We start from the raw sequence: 22,905 nt of genomic DNA on the forward strand, positions 1-22,905 counted from the left end.
GAAGAACTTGTGAGATTTTTTTTTTTCCTTTTCCACATTTTAGCATATATATTACAAGCGCATTCAACCATGTGCATCGTTCTGTCCACCACATACCGTCCTATATTGCCAGCATATCAATATGGGAAACACAATCCTGAGTCAATCATTTGGTACTGTAATTTTTGGGTTAGAGAAGCTTTGGAACTGCAGTTAAAGTCTTATTTTTTTTTAATATTTTTTTAAAAATTTTTTTTATTATTTTTTTATTTTATTTTAAGCACGGGATCCTGTCTTCACACCTACACACTGAACATATCCATTCGAATACTATTGAAATTACCATCTAGGCCAGAAGCGGGCTTAGCCTTCACTTCCAAAGAATTCTCTAAGTCTTCCAGCTTCTGGCTGAGCTCACTGTCAGACTCATCTGAACAACTTTCTGTGGGGAGTGAGGTTTGAACCCCTGAGGTGCTGCACAGACTTGAGGTAACCGTTGAAGGCAAGGACGGGGAAGGAGGAGAGGACAGGGAAGAAGCAGCTTTCCTGGCAGATGCTTGGAAAAGGATATTAGGCCAGGACTTCATGGGGAAGCAAGAGAGATGAGGGTAGGTGTTATTAGAAGAAGCTGCAGACGGCGAGGTAGATGTGGTGTTAGGGTTAGGGGAGCAGACTGAGTGAGGTAATAATCTAACATGCTCTTTGGCATTGCTCATTGCTTGTTTGATTGTTTTCTCTTTGTGCAAGCTTGACTGGAGGTGTTGGCTGAGTGCCTCATTCCCACCGATGGCCACGTCACAGGCAAGACACTGGTACCTGCTGACCGGGACACGAAGCACTGTCTCCTGGGGGTCAATCAAAGGCTGACCGAAGTAACAGAAGGACTTTTGATGGTTTACTGCGGCGTCTTCATCAGTAAACATCATCTGGCACTTTCTGCATATAAACTCATACTTGACGCATGGGACAACGTAAGTGTCTGAAAAGTCTGCCTTCGAGGGGTCTAACCGGGGTTCTCCCTTTGTGCTTTCCACAGCAGTGCTCTTGTCATCCTTGGTTTCTGAAGTGTCGCCAGAGCTGGGTGGCGGGTCGCTCTCCACCTTGGGTGTCTTGGCCTGGCTTGGCTTGGACGACGGGTCGGGCTGCTGCTTCTGCTGCTTGTGCACGGAGTCTTGCAGGCTCTGCTGGTACTGTGTCAACAGTGCACCTGGGGACAGGCTGGCCAGGCCCTGCGGCATCGCTGGCCCGTAGGGGAACAAGCTCTCCATGCCACAGACGGGCGGGAGGTAGGCTCCTTGCACGGCTCCTGGGAGCTGGGGCGTGAAGTAGGACGCAAACCCGGGGATAAAGTAGGGCAGGAACTGACCGCCCAGGAAGGCAGCAGCGGGGTCGCCAGCAATCGCGTTCTGCAAGGCCTGCAGCTGAGTCGGATCCACGTGCGTCTCGCCTACGACTTTGCCCAACACGGAAAGAGCAGATGAGATTTTTTCCTCTTTTTTGGGGTGTTTTTCCGGTTTAGTGGCCTCTAGTTCCTCCTCTTTGACTTTTTTGACCTTGTTTGGCTTACTTTGCTTTTTCTCGGATTCTTTGTTCTGCGGCTCAGTCTGCTGTCCCGACAGAGAGGATGGAGGAGGAGGAGGAGGAGGTGGTGGTGGAGGTGGTAGAGTCTGCAGCAAAGGTTTGGTGGGGGCACTGCTGAGAGACAGGGCAGGAGACGAAGTAGCTGAAGTGGGAAACCCAAGCATGCCTGCACCGGGAGGTGTTAAAGCTGAAAACAACAACAGAGAGACGTCCACTGTCAGTGCTGGGAGTCAAAGGAAGGCTAAACGCTTAACCCTAAACAGAACTCACTGTGGACATGGCCACACCCCAAAGATCTATCACACACATCCACAACACATGATCTGCTTAGTGCGCACACGAGGAAGGTCACCCACACCAGCTTTTCTGAGTTTGTTTTATTTGCTGTATTTTGTTTTAACCCCCACCATAGCTCTAAGGATGGTCATCTGCATTGTTTTGCAACAGTTTGCTTGGGAAACAAAGGCTCTTTTCGGTTGTGAAAGACAGACGGTGAGAAAAAGAACATCCCAGTAAAAAGAACTGTGGTTTCCTCTAATTGGCACACTTTGCAAGATCCCTCCTCTGTTATTCATTTTAACCAATTTTTACTCTACCTCTGGGAACACAGACCCACTCTCCTTAACTCGAGCAGTCTGATAATTACCACATTCACTAAAAGTAATTAGCTATCAAATAAAATGAAATTCATCTGCCTAAGTTCCGGTGGACAAATGCATTTACATTGAATAAAGACGGTGATAAGCTAATTAAATAGCAATAGTAAATGACCACCAAAAGACAGCAAAGACCAAACAGCAGTGAAGTCATAGCTACTCACCATGAGGACTAGGCATGGTTGAGATGATTTCACTTTTCCATGGTGTGGTTTAAGCTACTCATTATCATTCTGACAATTGGGCTAACCAACTACTTGATAGGAACCAAGTATATTAATGCTTAACTTTATCATCCCCAAGACATGATGAGTCTTCAAGGTTTGCTGGTTGTACACAGAAATGATATTCCCCTCTTATCAATGCTCAGTTGGCAGACACACATGGGGTAGAGTACGACTCCTGTTGTTAATGCTAGAAATCTTTGCTGGGTTTCAAGTCCCCAATCTTATGTAGTGGCTGGTAATAACCTATTACAGAGCCATTGCTATGAGCTGGATTGTTGAATGAGAAGCTAAATGACAGCTCAGGATAGAAAAGGGAGTTGTAAAAGTCTGTTCCTTTCTTGAATATGTTTCTTAGAGGCAAATAAGGTTGATAGCAAAAGGAACACACTGGGTGGGTTCATTCTTGATTGGGAGAAGGCTCACCACTAAATGATCAGGATAAGTACTGTGATGGAGGCCCAATGGGCTGATGGGAGAAAAGGTGAATGGAGTTTAAATTATGAGTATATAGCTCTAGAGATTATAATCATAGATTTAAGACAGTCATCTTTTTACTATTGGTCAAAGTCTTACCTCCATGGTAAATGCAGCATTTGAGTGTTAATTAATTAATTAATTAATATTCATTTTAGAGAGGAGAGAGGAGGGGGGGTGCAGCAGGAAGCATCAACTCCCATATGTGCCTTGACCAGGCAAGTGCAGAGTTTCGAACTGGCGACCTCAGTGTTCCAGGTCAATGCTTTATCCACTGCGCCACCACAGGTTAGGCTTAATTTTTTTTTAAATGACATATAAACTGCATGCTTCTACTTCTGTAGCTGGAAAAAATATTTTGTTTTTTTTTTCATTGGTCTTTACCCAGTTGAGAAAGCTTTTCTTAGGCTTAGCTTAAAATTCCTGAAGTCTTCTTCAACATTACTCTCCAAGTCACCCTAATCACTATTGTATCACTGTCAATTAGCCTTGTTGATCACCAGCTGCTCTTCTTCTTAGCCTTACTACACCCAGCTCTTCTCTGACTTGCCTTGAAATAATTTCTGTCATTATTTCTGTGACACTAAGGAATGCCCATCCTGTTAGAAAACAGTCTCCTCCACAGTAAGTGAGGACAGATGCTAAAAATTCCACTTTATTTCTTAAGTAAGAAGATTGATTCCTAAAGCTATTCCAAATTTAGAGAGAGAGAGAGAAAGAGAAAGAAAGGAAAAATACTAAAAACAAAAAACAAATTCTGGAAAGAAACACTGTATTTCCAGGAGAAACATAACAGTATTCACATTTTATGGAAGAATGGCCAGCACAATTGAAATAAATTTAAATGAAAATTACTTAAGCTTTTCAGGGAAAGGGAGGAATGAATGAGTAAATTCTTTGATCTTAAAGCCAATTTAGTATGATAAACTTCTTGATCCCGGGACTTAAGACTTAACCCTAGAGAAAAATGTGATGTAATGGAGTTGTTTGAGAGGCCCACACCCTCAACTCCCTTGCCTTAATTCCTACACTACTATGTCTGGTATCTTCTTCTTTCTACATGCCTGTGTAATGCTGGTGGTTGAGGCCAGGCAGGTTCACACTGGATTTGAGCAGATGGTAGAGGAACTGTGGAGCTGGAAAGCATCAGGTCATACCCGTTTATTTGAAGCTCGCAAAGATGGGTGAACCAATAAAAAGAAAGGAAAAGTGCTGATAAACAAAGGAAAACCTGTTTTTCACAGTGAAGGGCAAGGGAGCAGGAAAACTGCATCTCACAATGGCAGGAGTGCAATCTGGAAGAATCGCCACAGAGGGAAAGCACCCATAGCCTTATACAGACCACATACATGCGGTGCTGCCACACGCTCATGCACCAGTCAGGCAAAGTACTTGTAGCCGGTAAACTAGCGAGCAAGCCTAACACAGCTGCTTTCCCATTCTCTGTAAAACAATTTTATATGGAAAAAAGAACCAAAGATATAAATACATCTATTTTTTATATATACTAGATTAGATAATTTGAGGTTTCTTCCCACTATAATATTCTGATTTTATGATAATCTATACTATTTTACATTTAACAGAAGATAATGCATTAAATCAAAGAAATTACAGTACTATCTAATTACAGAATTTTAGGCTTGAGTGATTCAAGGGGAAGAAGTTTTACTAAGGACAAAAGAGCCTCCCTTGCAGTGTTAGAATGAAACCATGCTGATAGCCAGCTTCTCTGTCTACTCATAAAACCAACCTTACTTCCAAGTATAGTGCAATGAGACTTCAACTCAATAATTAAGTCTCTTCTACCTGTGATTCCCCCCATAATCTAAGAAAATTGCTGGCTCACCTATCTCTGCATCATGAAAATTTTAAACAAATTTTAAGGCACTAAGAGACTTAAAAAAAATAGCAATGGTTGTTGACTAGGCTTTCCCATCAGATGGGGTCTACAAGTTCCAGGTCATACAACGAGGTAAAGGTCATAAAATGGGGTCATGCAATAGCCTTCTAAAATCCCAGCTACTGTAGTCAAAAACTATCAGGGATTTCTAAGAATTCAACATCATGAGCAGTAAGCTGAGTTAAATAATCAGCTGTTAAGTGAAAATTTTAGGAAAAGAGATACAGATTCAGGATACTGAACAACATACACAGGCCATTAGTAAAAGACATAAGCCTGTAAAATTTGCAGTCAAAAGTTCAGTAGCCAACCGATATAGGAAGCCCAGAAACAAAAGAGAAGAACTAAACGGTGATTACAATGCAGAATAAGATGCATTCTTTCTCGAACTCCTACTCCAATTCTTTGAAATTTTCCTAAGAGGTTAAAGTTTATCTACAGATAATCTCAAACTGCCATCTTTTTGTCTGATTTCATTTCTTTGAAACAGCTGCCTCTTCCTAAATGTAACTTACTTGGAAGAAAATGCCTGTCTCACAATGAACTTAGATGTGGGTCCTTTCTTTACCCTATGTTTCTTTGATCTACATCTCCAAGAGGGAGCATTTATTTTTTGAGGTGAAAATAAAACTAATCATGTACATGGGGCTGCAGACAATTGTGGTAAAATTATTAAAGACTTACTCTTATCTAGATTTACCCCAAATGTGCTAGTAAATTACACTAAAGTATGAGAAAAATGCAAATGGCATGTTCTAAAGTTTCATTTAAGGAAATTGGGCTAGGCAGTATTTCCAAACACTAATGGAACATATAAAAATCAGACACTGCTCAAAACGATAAAGTAAATATGTTAAAAATAGAAAATCAAGTTCTTTCTCTATTCATCCTGAGCAAAATGCCCAAGGAAGCTAATGTCCTCAAGGATAAAATGTCAATTTAAAGTTTTCTAATTTCTTCCAGGCGTACAGGCTTGTGATTTTTTTTTTTTACCACTTTCCCTTTTTGTACATGATTATGACAGAAAAAGACAAATGTGGAAAATTTTTTAAGCAGAAAATAATTCATTTTATTTAAAAACGAAGGCATGCATGATGTACATTACTCTTGAAAGGTCCTTCTTTGTGATCTTGCAAGACTAAATAATTGGAAGATTTCTTGAAAGTGAGGCAAGGAAGTTCTGTGAGCACTAGAGCTGAGGAACAAAAACAGCATTTCCATCCAAAAAAGAACAGATCAGGAAATTCAGAGATTGATAAATACTACAACTGAACATATGTATTGCAATTAATGTACACCTCCAAAGATGTAGCCTTTGAAATCAGACTTAATACTTTATAGGACATCTCATTTTGAATGGAGTCCCTTTTGAGTGATTTCCTTAGGATCAAACCCTTCAAATTTACCTCCATAAGGATGGGGCATTTTAAAAATGATCCCTTCTATAACTAAACTCCCATCAAAGTGGGCCAAAGATGAACCTGGCATATTCTCAAAGTTTATTTGTATAAACTATGGCAAGAACCTGGCACACGAAAGAAATATAGAAATATTCTACTTATAAAGGAATTTTATCCTTTTGACTTCACCTAGTTGGTATGTCTATTTCTCCCACAAAGTAAAGGAGGTATCTGCTGGATGAGCAATTATACAATAGAAAGATAATGATAGAAAAATGGATAATTCACATCCCCTCTGTGAGATGTCTAAAACACTTGGCGTTGCCCATCACAGGTAAATTAACCTACACATATGTGAACTGGGAAAGATGGGAACACCAGCTGTCAGATGGAGTCCTGCTGGTACTGGTGTTTAAAAAAATCTATCAAAAACAAAAAATTCAAAAGAAATTGCAAATTGTAGTAGGTATGTTCACAGACCCTTTTTCTTTATAACACTCCCTCTTGTCTGTTTTGGCCCAGGACTCAATGAAGCAGCAGACAATGAAGTAGTGCTGAGTTCCTCCATGTTGGATTCTTTTAAGGATACTGCTTGTAGAGGGGACCTGCCTCTACCTCTTCCCCCAACTGCTTTCAGTGCACGTGAAACAGTACATGGGACTCTAGTTTACATAACATTTTGTTTACTATTTCACATAACTATAAATTATACATCACTGCTCAGAGGAGGTTTTCACATTAGACTTTATGTGGACAAACTCTGTTTGACAACACTAATCATAAGAGTTTTTCCACATAAAGACATTTTTCTACATGTCAGTGAGTAACTATAATGATCAATAAAGAACTAGAAAACAAATACATTCATATGCAAAAAAATAGCTATCGCATTATTCTTAAAACAATTCTATCTGACACTTAAAAGATACAAACAAAATATATTAATTGTAGCTCTGATATCTAAGGCCCCAAGAATATCCAGATAATTAAATGCAAAGTCTTATGGGGGGAAAGAGACAGGTGTGATAGTTCAAGGGGCACTGCAGCAGTGTACCTGGGGCCACTCTTGATGTCTGCAGACCCTTTCTGCTTCTCCCTAATGCCACCATGCCATTCAGGACAGGAGCCAGGTGAGCTGGCAGCAGCTAAGAGACCACCTGATATCATTGTTTTTGTGTTTCCCAATGTAAGAGTTAAAATGGGACTATCTTCCTAAGATTGTATGGCAATTCAGTTATTAAAAAGAGAAGGGTTAGGCCCTGGCCGGTTGGCTCAGTGGTCGAGCGTCGGCCTGGTGTGCAGAAGTCCCAGGTTCAATTCCCGGCCAGGGCACACAGGAGAAGCGCCCATCTGCTTCTCCACCCCTCCCCCTCTCCTTCCTCTCTGTCTCTCTCTTCCCCTCCCTCAGCGGAGGCTCCATTGGAGCAAAGATGGCCCGGGCGCTGGGGATGGCTCCTTGGCCTCTGCCCCAGGCGCTAGAGTGGCTCTGGTCTCAACAGAGCGTCACCCCCTGGTGGGCGTGCTGGGTAGATCCCGGTCGGGCACATGCGGGAGTCTGTCTGACTGTCTCTCCCTGTTTCCAGCTTCAGAAAAATACACACACACACAAAAAAAAAAAAAAAAAAAAAAAAGAGAAGGGTTAGACCGAAAAGTTTGACATGTAAAATCCAATTTGTGTAAAATTAAAAAAGCTTTCTTATGTGTTTTGGAAACTTTCAAAAAAATTGTAATTAGTTAGTTCTGGATAAGTCTCTTTAGAGTATCAAAATTCCCTTTTAAAAAGAAAAAAACCATTGTTAATTGGAAAAATAAACCTTACTTGAAGAAAAAAATGATAAGAGAACCATTTGTTTTTTATTTTGGATAATATATAACCTTTATACAACATATAAAATATTTAATATTTGTTATGTTTTGGCTATGTGATTGCCCAACACACTATTCAATTTTTTTCAAACCTAATAGAACTGCATAAACCTAATAGACATTGAACCTGCAAAAATCACATTTCTCTTGATGAACGTAGAATTGGATTCATCTTCTGGGGTTGCCTCAGAAAGCTTTATATTGTGTTTGACTTAACTAGAGACTTTGCCTGGGTTGGGGTTGGGGGTGAGAGGGCATGGAGTGGTGTTCATATATTTCTAAGGTTGCAAATTTATTTAAATACCAACCAACAATGGAAGCTACAAAAAGAAATAAAAACCTTATAGTAATGCTAAATAACAAATTACCCCACAAGTCATAGTTAGTAGTTCAACTTTAAATATAAGTTGATTACCTGTCAGGTGTCATATGGGTGAGTCCCTACAGCTAGAAGCCTTTAACTTTTGAACTTCCTGGCACTTGTGTGGGAAAAACAAAACAAAAATTAATGTGCTCCTTGGGAAGCATATAAATTAAGATACCAATACATGTATTGTTTAATGCTTTTCTTTCTTAATGTATACACCAAATACTATGCCACATGTTTGTGCTGAAATGCCAATTGAAATCAATATTAAAATGATTATATAAAAGGAATTTTTCTAAGGCACAAAGATGTAACACTAAACAATGAATATATTTCTGAGACACGGCCATGATTTAGCTGGTCTTTATCTGTTTGCATATGTTCAGGTAGACTTACTTCTTGGTTACTAATTCCAGCCAATACGATATATATTCCAAATAAATTAATGGTTTCTCTCACTAAAATGAAAAGAGATTCAAATGTGCCTTGTTCTTGTTTACATGGGATCACCTGCCTAACATTACTAATTCCTTACACTGACTCCCCTGGAAGTGACTTACTGTTTGAATTCTGTGGGAATCCGGGCAAGGAGGATGGGCCGTTCATTCCAGGGAGAAGGACTGGAGGAAGGCCGGGGAGACCCGGGTAGGCTGCTGGGAGGCTGATGCTGTGGAGGGGGCTGCTGTCCACCATGTTTGGCTGCTGTACTGCTAAGCCCAGGACATCCGAAGCCTTCTTGATACGGTCAAGTTCTTGTTGTGCCATCAGCTGCCGGACGGTGGTCGGAGCCAAGTAATCTTTCTCCCGATCGAGCTGGCTCCCCACGGTCTCCCTCACTTTTGAAATGTGCTGTTTTGAGAAAATGTGATCTCTGATGGACAAGCGGGCAGAATACTTCACCCCACACAGGGTACACTCTGGTTTGGTGCCTTCTGTTCCACTTTGATTGATCATGAAAGGCTTCCCGATGTTGATTTTAAATTTTTTCTCCTTGGCCCTGGCATTCTGGAACCACACCTGGACCACACGTTTGGGCAGTCCAATCTCGTTTCCCAGCATCTCGCACTCTTGCATGGTCGGGGTTCGGTAGTCCCCGAAGCATGCCTTGAGAACCTTGAGTTGAAGGTTGCTCATTTGGGTTCTGAAACGCTTGTGACCTGGTCGATCGTTGTTTTTAGATTTAAAAGGATTGCTGGACCCAAAGGGATTTGGGGAGCTCGGGTCAGCGATGCTGGACGTCTCACTGCGGTCCGCATTGTCATCGGGGTCATCTGTGATATAAAAGCTTTGGTCGTGGTCACCATCTTTCTCGTTGAAATGTATTGAGGGGCTCGTGAGAGAGAAGAGAAATTTCTCATCGCAGACTTCTGGGGTGGGTGTGGTGGCTGGTTTTGGTAAAGTGTCCAGAGTTTTTGATTCTTTAGGCGACAGAACTGGCTTCACATCTCCAGAACTTCCCATGGTGCTCTCCATTTCCACGTTGGCCTCATCCCCGGTGGTGGCGTCGCTGATGGCTGTGTTAATAGATGACGTCTCATCGAAATCGGGTTTATTTTGGTCATACCCAGCCTCAGGAGGGGGGGCATTTAAGTTCTCAACATCCTCTGAACATTCCGCTTTGAACGAAGAAGGGCTTAGCAAGTTCTTGGGCGACAGCTCCGCCGTCTTACTCACAGGCGTTGACACAGTGGAAGCCAGTTCATTCTCGCTTGAGAGATCGATTTTGGTTAACGGCAGAGAGGGATAATCAAAATAAATGTACTTCTGTGGGCTCTCTCCCCCGTCCTCTGCTGCAATCAAAGGGCTTGGGGGCAAGCTGTACCCTGCCTGCTTCCCCTCATTCCAGTGCCGAGAGCGAATGTGACTTTCTAGGGCTGACTTGGCCTTAAACAGGGCCCGGCAGAAGGGACACCGTTTATGAGACTGAGCTGGGCCCACTGCCCGGAACTGGCCTTTCCGTTCTCGGGCTCGTGTGTTCTGGAACCAGACTTGCACAACTCTCTTCTTCAGCCCCACCTCCCGCGCGATGTGATCCAGCATCTTTCGGGTCGGGTTAGAATCCAGCAAGTATTTCTCGTAGAGGATTTCCAGTTGCTCGGGAGTGATGGTGGTCCTCAGACGTTTGTCCCGGTGCTGGTCTTCGCCGCTGTTCCCCCCCTCCTTCTCGCTGCAGTTGTTGTCTTCCTTGTCATCCAGTTTCCTTTTCAGGGAAGCAGCAATGGTGGTAGAGGCTGTGGTGTGGGAGATACCGGCCTGGGGTGGCATCTGTGAGAGAGTCCCACTCAGCAGCTGTCCAGTCATCAGGGGGTTGTTAGGGTCGAAGATCATGTAGGGCATGTCCAGGGGCCTCTCCAGGAATGGAGAATGAAGGAATTGGTTTTGAGCAGCGAGAAAATGCATGTGCTGGTGCTCCTGCCAGAGTTCCGGGCTCGGAAAGGCAACGGTACACTGATCACATTGGTATTGGAGTAACTGTGGAGGTAGACTGTTCTGGAGAGAAGTCATGGAAATCTGCAGGGGGCTGGAGGGGACCGGGGTCTGGGAGGCCGAGGGAGGTCTTCCAATCAGTTGGGATTGTTTGGGCTGCTGGGGTTGGGGCTGAGCCACCGAGGCCTGCGGTTGGTCTGAGGAGGTGGATGCTGAAGGCAGGGCTGGCTTGGTGCCTTGCGAAGAGGGAGAGGGGTCGCTCTGCTTTGGCTTTTCTGTGGGATATTCAGGTTTGGGGGAAGTCTTCTCAGGCTCTGGTTTGGGTGACGGAATCAGAGGGGTGCTCGTCCCAGAGCCAGAACTGGCTACTGGGGCCACCCCGGCATTTTTTACTGCATCCACCTGGCTGGACGCTGTGCAATGCTTGTACACCACTTGGTCAGTGGCATCCATTGAGTCTTCGGTTTGGCTTTCATCTTGGGCATCGTCATCCTCATCCTTATAACACTGTTTCTTCTGATGCGTGATCAAGTCAAAGATCCGGGGGAACACCACATTGCACTTCTTACACTGGTACTGCATGTTGCTGGTTCGGATGTACCGTTCATTCGTCAGTTCTCGTTTCTCATTATCTTTCACTTCAGCTTGGTTCTCGTAACTCTTCCGTGCTTTCTGACGCGCATTCTGGAACCAAACCACAATAACCCGGGTCGGGAGGTTGAGAACAGTGGAAAGCTGTTCTATTTCGTCATCTTTGGGGTAAGCGTTGGTGTCGAAAAAGTCTTGCAAAACCCTAAGCTGGTAGTCGGTGAACCTCGTGCGAGAAGACCTCTTACTGAATGAGGCATCGGCTTTGTAATGTTCTAAGGAGGAGGGCTGGGGGTCAATCCGGATATCCTCTAAGACTGTGATGGGAGGGTTACTGAAGTTGTACGGTGAATCCTTGTTTCTCTGCCTTTCTTTAAAAAGTGTGTTGCGGAACCAGTGCTTGATAACTTTCTGAGAGAGACCCGACTTCTCCGCCATTTCTTGGATCTGTTCTTCACTCGGAGAATTATTAATGTCGAAATACGCCCTCAGGATTTTAAGCTGATCGTCTGTGATTCTTGTCCGTGGGCGTTTGAACTGAGAATGCCTTAAGAAGTTGGGATCTAACCCGAGCTGCTGCTGGCACAGCTGCGTGAGGTCGGCAGATAGGGTGTCCATCTGGGGCAACTGCAGGGCCAGCTGGGGAGGAAGTGCCGGGTGTTGCACTGGCTGCATCATAATCGAAGGGAAGAGGGGGAGGTCCAGGGACACCGGCAGCTGGACCTGCGGCGGAGCAGAAGGAGGAGGAGGCGGGGGAGGCGGAGGGGGAGGAGGGGGCGGCGGCGGTGGTGGAGGAGTGGGCGGTGGAGCTTGCAGGGGAGTGGACACCGAGCTCGGGATTTTCACCGGCCCCATGGAGGAAGGCTGGGGGGGAGCTGGAGGCAGCGTGGGAGGGGGAGGGGGTGGAGGTGGCGTTTCTGGAGAAGGTGGCGAAATTGGGTAAAGCTTGTCATAGGCCTCCCGGTATTGACGGGCAAATCTTTCCAGTGCTCCATAAGGGAAAAACTGCCCATGCACATGTTCCTGGTGACTCTTCAAAATGAGAACGTTGGAGAACAGTTTGCCACATGTTCCGCATTCTAGTTTATCTGAGTTCTCCCCCTCCCCGCCTTTGCCCTTCTTCTGCCCCTTCTGCCTGTTCTCGTTGTACTGGATGACCAGCTCAAACCCGAAGTTCTCCAGCAACGCCTTGGCTGCGTTGCCTCTGGCTCCAGAAGCTATTCGGGGTGGCAGGATGGATGATTCCAAAGATTTGGACTTCTTTGAGTCTTTTCCTTCTTTGAGTCCGTCACCCTCGCCTGTAAATTCTTGCTTTGGTTTTTCTTGCTTTTCCGCACTCTCTTCGGCCTCCTTGTAAGAGTCCTTCATGGCTGGGCAGTCGGCACTGGCCAGGTTGGCTTGGTCTTGCTTCAAGAGCTTGCTCACCTGCTGCTGCTGGGGCTGCTGCTGGGGTGGCTTCTGAGACGGCAGGGGGGGCTGTGTGGCCTGGTACTGTTGTGCTTGTTGCTGCAGGATCTGCAGTTGAGTCTGGCCAACGTGATGTTGGGTCTGAATCTGCTGCTTCAAGTCTTCAAGCAAGGACCCGGCCATGCCCGCCATGCCCGGCATACCGAACGCAGCAGAGCCTGGCAAGCCCAGTTCCGGCCCCAGGTTGAACTCTGTCCCAGGGATGTAGAAAGGAAAGAGAAACTGAGGCTGCTGGAACTGGAGCAGAGCTTCTGGGGTCATCGGGAAATGAGGCAAAAAGGCTGGGTTGAGAAACTGAGGCTGAAAGAATGCGGCTTGCTGCTGCAACTCGTGCTGAAGTTGCATCTGAATTTGTGCTGGTGACTGCGGCGGGTGATGCGTGGGCTGAGCAGACATCAGTTCCGGAGTTTGTTTCTTATTTAATTCTTTGGCATCTAAGTGAGTATCTTTGCTGTTTACTGCTGCTAAGTTCATGGACTCTAACATCCCTTGACCGGGACTGCTGACGTTGGCTGCGATGCCGTGGCCCCCGGCCACGTGACCCCCGGGCTCCAGCTTGGCGGCCCTGGCCTTGGTCTGGTGCAGCACGGAGCGCATGTGGATTTCCAGGGTCGAGCTTTGGCTGTACGCAACGTTGCAGATGCTGCACTTGTAGGGTTTGTTATCTGTGCCGCTGTTGGTTTCTTGAGGAACCGGACTGGAAGCTTCCTGCAACACCTTCTTCAACTTATGCAGATGAGAAACGGAGTTATAGTGGACTAGGAGGATGTTCTTCTGGGTGAACGACTCTTTACACACTGTACATTTATAGGGGCGAGACGGATCGAGGAATTTTTCCATCGTAAAATTTGGCCCTTTTCTAAAGGGTAAGGTCCGCTTTGGTTCAGAGCCCATGTCATCGGGAATGGAGCTGCTGTCACTCCCTACAGGGCTTGCCTTCCCCTCATGGTCCACCTCGTACTCCCTCTCCATGTCCTGCTCCAGGGCATGGTCGTCCGGGGCCACGGTGTCACTCTCAGCCCAGAGCTCACCGTTCACGGGCAGGGAGGCATACAGCTGCTGGAGCTCCGCCTCGCTCAGCTCGGGGTGGCCCGCCTCCAAGTGTTTTTTTAAAGCCTGGAATGTACGGAAACTGCGCTGGCAGAGGTTGCACATCGTTGCGGCCCGGATCGCGTGGTACTGGGAATGTATCTGAAGCTTCTGCATTGTCTTGAAAGCCAAGCTGCAGTGGTTGCAGCGGTACTTATACACGTGGCGGTCCGACACAGACAGGGGCTGCCTCTTCTGCTGTTCACTTAACTGATCTTGCAGGGTGTCAGGGACTTTCGTGTCCTTACTGCCATTTTTGTTCCATTCAGCCGTTTCCATGGGTTCTTTTGTGGGTTTCTGCTCCTCTCTCTTTATCTCTACACTGGCCTTGGAGTCGTTGAGGCCTGCCATATTTTTGTCGTCCGATGGACTTTCCCCTGCACAGGAGAAAGCACAGAAACACACTTACAAGAAGAAGGGCTGCATGCCAACGAAGACTGTCAATGGGGGCCTCTCAAGGTTTCTGCTGCTTAATTGATTCTTTGAAGAAATGTTTACTGAGTAACTACTATGTCACAAGCACTGTGCTAGCCACTGTGGATACCAAGGTTGAAGAACAAATCACCCCTGACCTCACAAAATTTCAGGATATGGAAGAAAAAAAGTCAGAGGAAATTATAGCATGCTACAGTCAGTGCGCCAACAGGGCCAGGCCTCAGTGTTTGGGAATTATAACTTGCATACTATTCATGGTCTTTGATACAGGTCTCCCAAGGTCAAGGACAGATAACCAGATGCTAAATATGCTTTAAAAACAATGGCTCTTGGAGTGTTTTTCCTTTCTGTGCCTTTGTTTGAACTCTTTGATAGTAATAATCTTGGAGTGCCACCACAAACGCAAGCCCCTGACATGTGTTTTCTGCACACCCTGGTGACAGGCTGGCATACCTGAATACTTCCCAGAACCCTCCGCTGTGATGGCTGCAGGTGTGTCCCGCTCTGATTTCTCAGAGGCGGCTGATGGTAGTAGCAAACTGTTTGGCATCATCACATCAGGGACAGGCACCTGTGAAGATCAAAGGGGTTTATATCAAATGTACCCCAGAAACCACAGACTCCATCACATGTGCCATTTGGCAGTAGCACCCCACTTAGAGTTTTCCAAACAGAGATATTTTGTGGCTTTGATAGGCCACTGCTAGCCCTTCAAATTTCAGATCAATGCCATGACCATGAAGCATTCTTTTCTTTTTCTTTTTAATTTTTTAAAAATAATTATTTATTGATTTCAGCAAGAGAGAAAGAGAGAGAGAGAGAGAGAGAGAGAGGAACATCAAGTTGTTCCTGTGTGTGCCCTGATCAGGGATCGAACCAGCAACCTCTGTGTTTCAGCATGATGCTCTAACCAAGCAAGCTATCCAGCCAGGGCATTCCTTTCTTTTTTAAAAAATGTTTTTGTAAGTCAATTTCTTTTTACTGATACTCAAGAAACTTTGAAACTCAACATGTCTGCATAACTCGTTTGATCAACATTACAGAAATAAAAATAAGACCATAAAACACGTGTTATTGAATAACCCATGCCTGCATCATAGTCATTTATTTTCCTAAGCCAAAGAGACCACAAACGGGCCTAAAGCCATGATTTCTATAACACAGATAGAGAGGGAGCTGTAAGTCTCAAAGAAGAAATGCATTTCTATGGACCAATAACTGCAGTTGCTGTGTGCTACCTTTCTGGAACTTATGTCACACACGCATTGACATTTGATGTCCTTACTGTCATAAGCAGCTTCTCCACGCAGTCTGGAGACACGCTGTGCAGATGCGTCAGGTGTAGCTGGAGGTGCATCTTGTTACTGAGGACATCCTGGCAGAGGGGACAGCAGATGACAGGCTGCACCGAGTGCTGCGACAGGACGTGCATCTGGATTCGGCTTTGGTCCCTACTATTGTAGTTACAATAAGGACACTGATAGAACTGGAAAATATTAAATAAACATGGAAAATATTAATGTTATCCTTTTTAAAAAAATTTGTATTGATTTCAGAGAGAGAAGAAGGGGGAGGAAGAGGGAGAAAGAGAAACATCAGTTTGTTTTTCCACTTATTCATGCATTCATCGGTTGATTCTTTCATGTGTCCTGACTGGGGATCAAACCTGCAACCTTCGCATATTAGGACAATGCTCTAACCAACTGAGCTGCCCAGCCAGTGCTGTTAATGTTGTTCTGATAACTTCACAGCATTAGAAGTAATACCGATGATTCATTCATTGCCAAAAACAAGGTCTGTTTCAACAGCATAGAATTGTTGAAGAGTAATAATATTTTTTTTTTAAGATTTATACAGCAAAGGGGGAAAAAGCATATTTACCTGTTCATGACAGAATTTATTGTCCTCTGTAGGTTTTGATCTTTTTGTTGCGACATCTTCCTCTTTTGCCAGCAGGAGTGGCTGGGTCACCCCTGCCACACTGACTTTTAGCTCCTTTTCTGGTGTGATTATTCCTGATTCCATCCCCCCCAAAAAAACAAACAAACAACAACAACAAAACAAAAAAAAAACAGAACACATCAATTTCAAAAGACTAACAATGTCAAAATTGAAAGATACTACATTTTTCATATAGCACTGTCTCTAAATCTGCTGCATCACAAGAAGAGTTGGATGAGCCCTCTTACGTCATGCTAATCTCAAAAGACAAAAAGCACACTTCTTTGTGTCCACCAACTAAGTGGACTTTATAAATATATTTTAAAATGTACTCCTGTCTCATGTTTAGATAACCTGTGGTGACCTTGAAAGATGCATCAATAACACGTGGTCTCTGGTGTCTCAGGCTGCCTTTATCACAGGAAAGCACATCTACACCAAGTCGCCAATGCTAACTTAGAAAATAATTATTTTTACTAAGGTTCAAGTACTTATCTCTTTTCTAAACTTCTTGAACACCGGGAACATTTCAAAATGCCAAGAAGGGCTAATGAGTTATATAATTTGGAAACAAAAATAGCATTTTCATGTGGTCAATGTAAGATTTAAAAATTCACTATCCATTACATTTTCTGCTGTTTTGTGATACTCTTCCGATATTTAGCTGTGCATGTACCATTAGAATCCAAGTCACAAGAAGGCAAATATTTTATGAGGCTAATCTAAATGTTCAGTGTTTAAAGGGGGTTTAAAATTTTTCCTAGATGAGCAATGTCATGTAGGAGACTCCCACACATCAAAGAAAAGAGTGGGGTTCTAATTTCCCAATCTAACAGAACATTCTTTCCAGCATCAATTTTCCCGATAATCTCCTCTGCAAGGCTGGATATTACAGCGACATTGGGTAAGCATGTCACATACATCTCACGACAAACACAAAAACCTCATTTACCAGCTATTCCAATCCCATCATAGCACGGCATCATCTGACCTTTTTTCCTGCTGTTTATTATGAGTATTTCTAATTTTAACTTTCAATTTTCACCATCTTCCAGTCAATTTGCAACTAAATTATTTCCAGGGTGAGGATACTATCACTGGACAACTGGGTGCAAATACATGTTGAAATGCAATGAAGCTAAACCATTGATTGCTATCAGACCCTGTGTGAACATAGAGTCTAGGTATAATCTGATTGTATGCTGTGCATGAAGATTTATCTTGATTTTTTTTTCAATCCACATACAGTTTTTATAAATGAACAAATTGTACTTGATTGCAAAATAACCCATTTTAATTTTAAAATAAGGTCAAGAATATTACAGAAATAAAGAAAAGATAAAACAAAAAAATGCATTCAATTTTCTATACTGGAATGAGATGCATATTTAAACCACATAAACAATTTTAGAAATTATGAATTCTAAAAAAAAATTTAAAGTAAGAATGACCCTGAGGACACCAAAATTAAAATATGTAGAATTTCAGTAACATAATAATATTAATGGTAGGTGCAGAATTAATGCTATGTTTTCAAATAATTACACTGGTTTCTAGATTTACAAACATTAGATTTTATTTGAATTGGTATGTTTGCCCTATATCTACAGTTGCCTTGGAGAAATTTGAATTCCTTCTATATATACAAAAAATTACTTGGCCACATTTGTATTTGAATGAACTTAAGTTTGAGATATAACCGGAAGAATTTCATTACACTGATTAAACACAAGCTAAGTACAGTGTGTCCGTTAAGTCATGGTGCACTTTTGACCGATCACAGGAAAGCAACAAAAGATGATAGAGCCCTGGCCGGTTGGCTCAGTGGTAGAGCGTCAGCCTGGCGTGCAGAAGTCCTGGGTTCGATACCTGGCCAGGGCACACAGGAGAAGCGCCCATCTGCTTCTCCACCCTTCCCCCTCTCCTTCCTCTCTGTCTCTCTCTTCCCCTCCCGCAGCCAAGGCTCCATTGGAGCAAAGATGGCCCGGGTGCTGGGGATGGCTCCTTGGCCTCTGCCCCAGGCACTAGAGTGGCTCTGGTCGCGACAGAGCGATGCACCAGAGGGGCAGAGCATCGCCCCCTGGTGGGCGTGCCGGGTGGATCCCAGTCGGGCGCATACGGGAGTCTGTCTGACTGTCTCTCCCCGTTTCCAGCTTCAGAAAAATACAAAAAAAAAAAAAAAAAAAAGACGATAGAAATGTGAAATCTGCACCAAATAAAAGGAAAACCCTCCCAGTTTCTGTAGGATGATGTGGCAGCATGTGCGCATGCGCAGATGATGATGTAACACCATGTATACAGCGGAGCAGCCCACGGCCATGCCAGTCGAGATGTGGACAGTACAGAGGAAGTTCAGTGTGTTCTGTGGCTTGCTAAATTCAAATCCGTGACCAAAGTGAATCGTGAATATTGGCACATTTATAATGAAGCGCCACCACATAGGAATAACATTACTATTAATGGGGGATAAGCAGTTGAAGGAAACCGGCAGTTTGGTGGAGAAACCCCATTCTGGTAAGCCATCAGTCAGTGAAGAGTCTGTAGAGGCTATACGGGACAGCTACCTAAGGAGCCCTAAAAAATCTGTGTGTGAGCCCACATCGAACTGCACTGAATAGGTATAAAACTGGGAGAGTTTTCCTTTTATTTGGTGCAGATTTCACATTTCTATCGTCTTTTGTTGCTTTCTGTGACTGGTCAAAATTGCACCATGACTTTATGGACACACTGTATTTGATATCCAAAGATATGTCAGAAACAGAAATATTTATTTCACAATTAATTGTGGCATCAAAAATAGGTTTTTCCCAGGAACTGCATTATTCCATATGTAGGTGGGACATAAAAGTGAGACTAAGAGACATTGATAAGAGTGTGGTGGTTACGGGGGAGGGGGAAGAGGGAGAGGGAAAGGGGAAGGGGAGGAGCACAAAGAAAACTAGATAGAAGGTGAAAGAGGACAATCTGACTTTGGGTGATGGGTATGCAACATAATTGAACGACAAGATAACCTGGACATGTTATCTTTGAATATATGTATCCTGATTTATTGATGTCACCCCATTAAAAAAATAAAATTATTTAAAAAAATAAAATTATTTAAAAATAGGTTTTTCTTTTTCAAACCAGAATATACTTTGTGCTGTTGTATTTTAAGTGTTAAAATAAGCATTCAAGAAAATAATATAATACAGTGTTTGTAAATAAAATTTACTGCTTAAGGTGTCAGGTCAAGTTACAAAAAATGGTTGTCATATCTTCCAGAAACTTTTAAATCTATTAAATGTATTACTATGGCCTTATTATCATAAGCATATATATTCTAATATTGGTACTATACAGGGTCAAAAATACTGATATCAAGCTATGAAACATTTTACTAAAACTGTACTATACATTGGTGTACATATTTGGTATAATTAATTCATATTCTTTTTTGCTTGTCAGTATTCATTAACTATGTAGTTGCTTTTGAATTTGGTGACATTTGTGCTGCATTAAGTTTTAAGGTTATTTCATAGCCATTGTAATAACTGTTGGCTATCATATGCCACTCGATATATGTGTCAACTCCAATATTTTTTGCCTAATTAGCTTGGTTAATTAAACCATGACCTTAATGTCAGCTAGGAGCTGTGTAAAGACCATTTTATTTTACATTAAGAAGAAGGTATAAATAAAGGCTAGACACTGCCTCCCATCTGCAGTTAGGTACCCCAGAAATGCATGCCACTGATAAGAAAAAGAAGAGAATACTGAGATGCAATAACATGTGACAGAAACAGACTCTTGAGGTTAAGGCAGGTCATCAGGATGATATGTAAATGGACAGAAGTCCCATATTATGCATGTGTGCCTTACTTTTCAAAGGCATGTGATCTCAGGCAATATGGCCTTCCTGGTAAATTATAGTGACTCCATTCTGAGGTCTTTTTTCTAAATTGTTTTATTTTAGAAATATACTAAATGAGAGCTAATCCATTTTAGGAAAGTTTAGGGAAGTGTAAACTCAGATTTTACACTCGCAACTCTATTTGAAATAAACCCTGTTTGATGCCTTAGACAAAACTTTGAAGTGAGATCACAATTCACTTTATGTTATTAAAGACATCACGAAAGTCTCAAAAAAACAATGTCCTTTGAATACATTTAAACTAAAAAATAAAGCCTAATTACACATAAGCACTGCCAAATAGATGAGCCAATGATCATCTGTCAATTATGAGATCATTTAACCTGCATGAAATTGCAATATGAAAATGACATGATTCATGTCTACGCAGATGCTGCCTACTTAATAATTTTCAATCCCTAAAATACAAAAGGTTGTAAAATAGTTTACACTCCTAACAAGTGAGGGAAATTCAATAACAATATGTACTCAAAGGAAATCATGAAAAAAATGATAAAACAAAATACTGAGTTATTATTTGACTATTCTTATGAATCAATGTATTTGATAACATTTGAATGCTTAGAACTTGAATATAACAGAAGATGTTATTCAACACCAAATAATTCTAAATTATAATTACCAGTACAGTATTCTTTCTAATGAGACCGGAATGAAAGGATCATTTTAATTGCAATAATGAAGGTTAATTTCCATCTTTTCTCATGTTTACTCTCTTATTAAAAAGTGGTCCCCTTAGCCATGGCAGAGACATATTACATTTTCAATGCAAATGTATTAATCTGGATAAACTCTATATTAATTCTTGTACTGCACTGAGCTATAATTTGGATTATAATTAATCTAAAGTGGCACTAGATTTAAATGACAATATAAATGAGGCATTAAGAGGCTTTTCTATTATGAATGAATATTCAACAAATATAACTTGCATATTGCCAAGTCTCATTTTGAAAGCTCCAGTCCTGGAAATTAATGTCCCCAACTCTGTACAACAGCTTACACAAACACAGTCTTTCTAACATGTGTTAATTCTTTCCTGTCTAAAACATTCTGTGTTAAAGTGGGGTCACACTGTTTTCCCATCTACACATTAAGATAGGGATTCATTTATATAAGTTAGCTTGGATTTTTTTTTGTGACATTTATAACTGACGTAAGGCAAAAATGATATATATGTTAAGTGGTTATTCAATTCTTAGAAATATTAACAAGGAAAAAATCCATGTAATAATTTTTTCACCTAATCAGATTCAATTTAGCAAGCAGAAAACTTTGTTAGAAGTTCATGTTAGTTGTCAATTGCATGAACTGTCTTGAAGCCTGGGAGCTTTCAAGGCTAAATATTTGCATCTCAGTAATTGCTTTTAGTTGGTTTTAAAGTCCATTTTTATCCATTTCAATATACCTGGGGAGGCATTTCTGCAGGGATAAAAATCTATTTTAGACAACTACCATTATGCAATGCTCTGTTTCTTTTCCTATGCTCAGGTCCTGCTTAGATAGTACAATTAGGCTCCCAAGGAGGAACAATCACCCATCAGGCCATTAGGGAATGACGAGCCCGTTATTTACGCACAGACATGAACATTCCTGGTGAAGATTGAGCGCCCGCGTCTGTGGTGTGTTCCAGGTCAGACTGTTCCCTCAGTGGCAAGACTGGAGCCATTTTCAAGAGATTGCCAGAAGCCATCCTTTACCGGGTGTTAGATATTTAAAACCAAGCATACTGTCATATACCTGAGTATGGCACAAATACCCAATGAACACTCAACGTGCCACCAATGTGTTTCACACATTGTTCGGCAGTCTGGGATACCTAACCTCTGTGATGCCATTTGGTACGACTGTGAGAAAGGGGCCACCAAATGCAGGCAGAATCCTGCCCTCCCAGCAGTAAGTAGTCACGCACTAGGCTTGATGAAGTCCATCCTAGAGAGTGAACCCTAACCCCTTTGCTATTTCTGACCCTTTTCCAATGAGGTTTAGATGGCACTGCCCTTGCCCTTAACTGATTGCTAGGGACTTCAAATTCCTTGTCAGGAACCCCAGAGCCCAGTGTACTAACATACAACTATGGTATCTCCTTAACATCACTTTAGGCTCAAGAACAACCTCGCACCCTCTCTGTTTGAGTCAAATTAGAATCATACGTTAGCCACTCCGTCCTCGATACAAATGGAAGTGTTGCTATCTCACCCGACTCCTGGGAGCAATTTAGCATTGACCAGCATAAGGTTGGAACAGGGAGGCCCTTCGAACAATTTTTGGAGGTAATACAAAACTGAGATATGCAAAGACCAAATGACAAATGTGGGATAATTCTGGTTTAAATGAACTTGCCCATGTAAAAAATGGTATACTTTTTCTTTTTTGCACAACCTCATATCCTCATAGTGAAAACAAGCTTCTTTATATGAGGCTGTCAGTAGAATGAATACAAGGAAAAGAAAGATGACTACCTGCATCTAATAGGCTTGAACCCATTTCAGCAGCTCTTCTACTTCAGTGAGCCCAACATAAGAAAACCAGGTATGGCGTGAGGCAAAAGTAGCCAGCGTAATATTTATTCATCTCAACCATAGATTTCCA

General features: G+C 42.6%; 1 protein-coding gene across 3 annotated transcripts in view; it reads right to left on the minus strand.

The window, feature by feature from the left end:
- Positions 1–22,905, minus strand: part of ZFHX4 (zinc finger homeobox 4) — a 186,909-nt gene that overhangs the window by 1,141 nt on the left and 162,863 nt on the right. For all 3 annotated transcript variants that reach the window (XM_066378854.1, XM_066378856.1, XM_066378853.1), the window contains 5 exons: positions 16,341–16,474; positions 15,745–15,945; positions 14,913–15,030; positions 9,014–14,401; positions 1–1,747 (listed from right to left, as the gene is read on the minus strand). The exon at positions 1–1,747 is cut by the window's left edge and continues 1,141 nt beyond it. In XM_066378854.1, coding sequence (XP_066234951.1) covers positions 282–1,747; positions 9,014–14,401; positions 14,913–15,030; positions 15,745–15,945; positions 16,341–16,474 — 7,307 coding nt within the window. In that variant the 3' untranslated portion in view covers positions 1–281. The remainder of the gene's footprint in view (positions 1,748–9,013; positions 14,402–14,912; positions 15,031–15,744; positions 15,946–16,340; positions 16,475–22,905) is intronic.

Source organism: Saccopteryx leptura, chromosome 3 (genome assembly GCF_036850995.1).
Source record: "Saccopteryx leptura isolate mSacLep1 chromosome 3, mSacLep1_pri_phased_curated, whole genome shotgun sequence".
Taxonomy (NCBI): domain Eukaryota; kingdom Metazoa; phylum Chordata; class Mammalia; order Chiroptera; family Emballonuridae; genus Saccopteryx; species Saccopteryx leptura.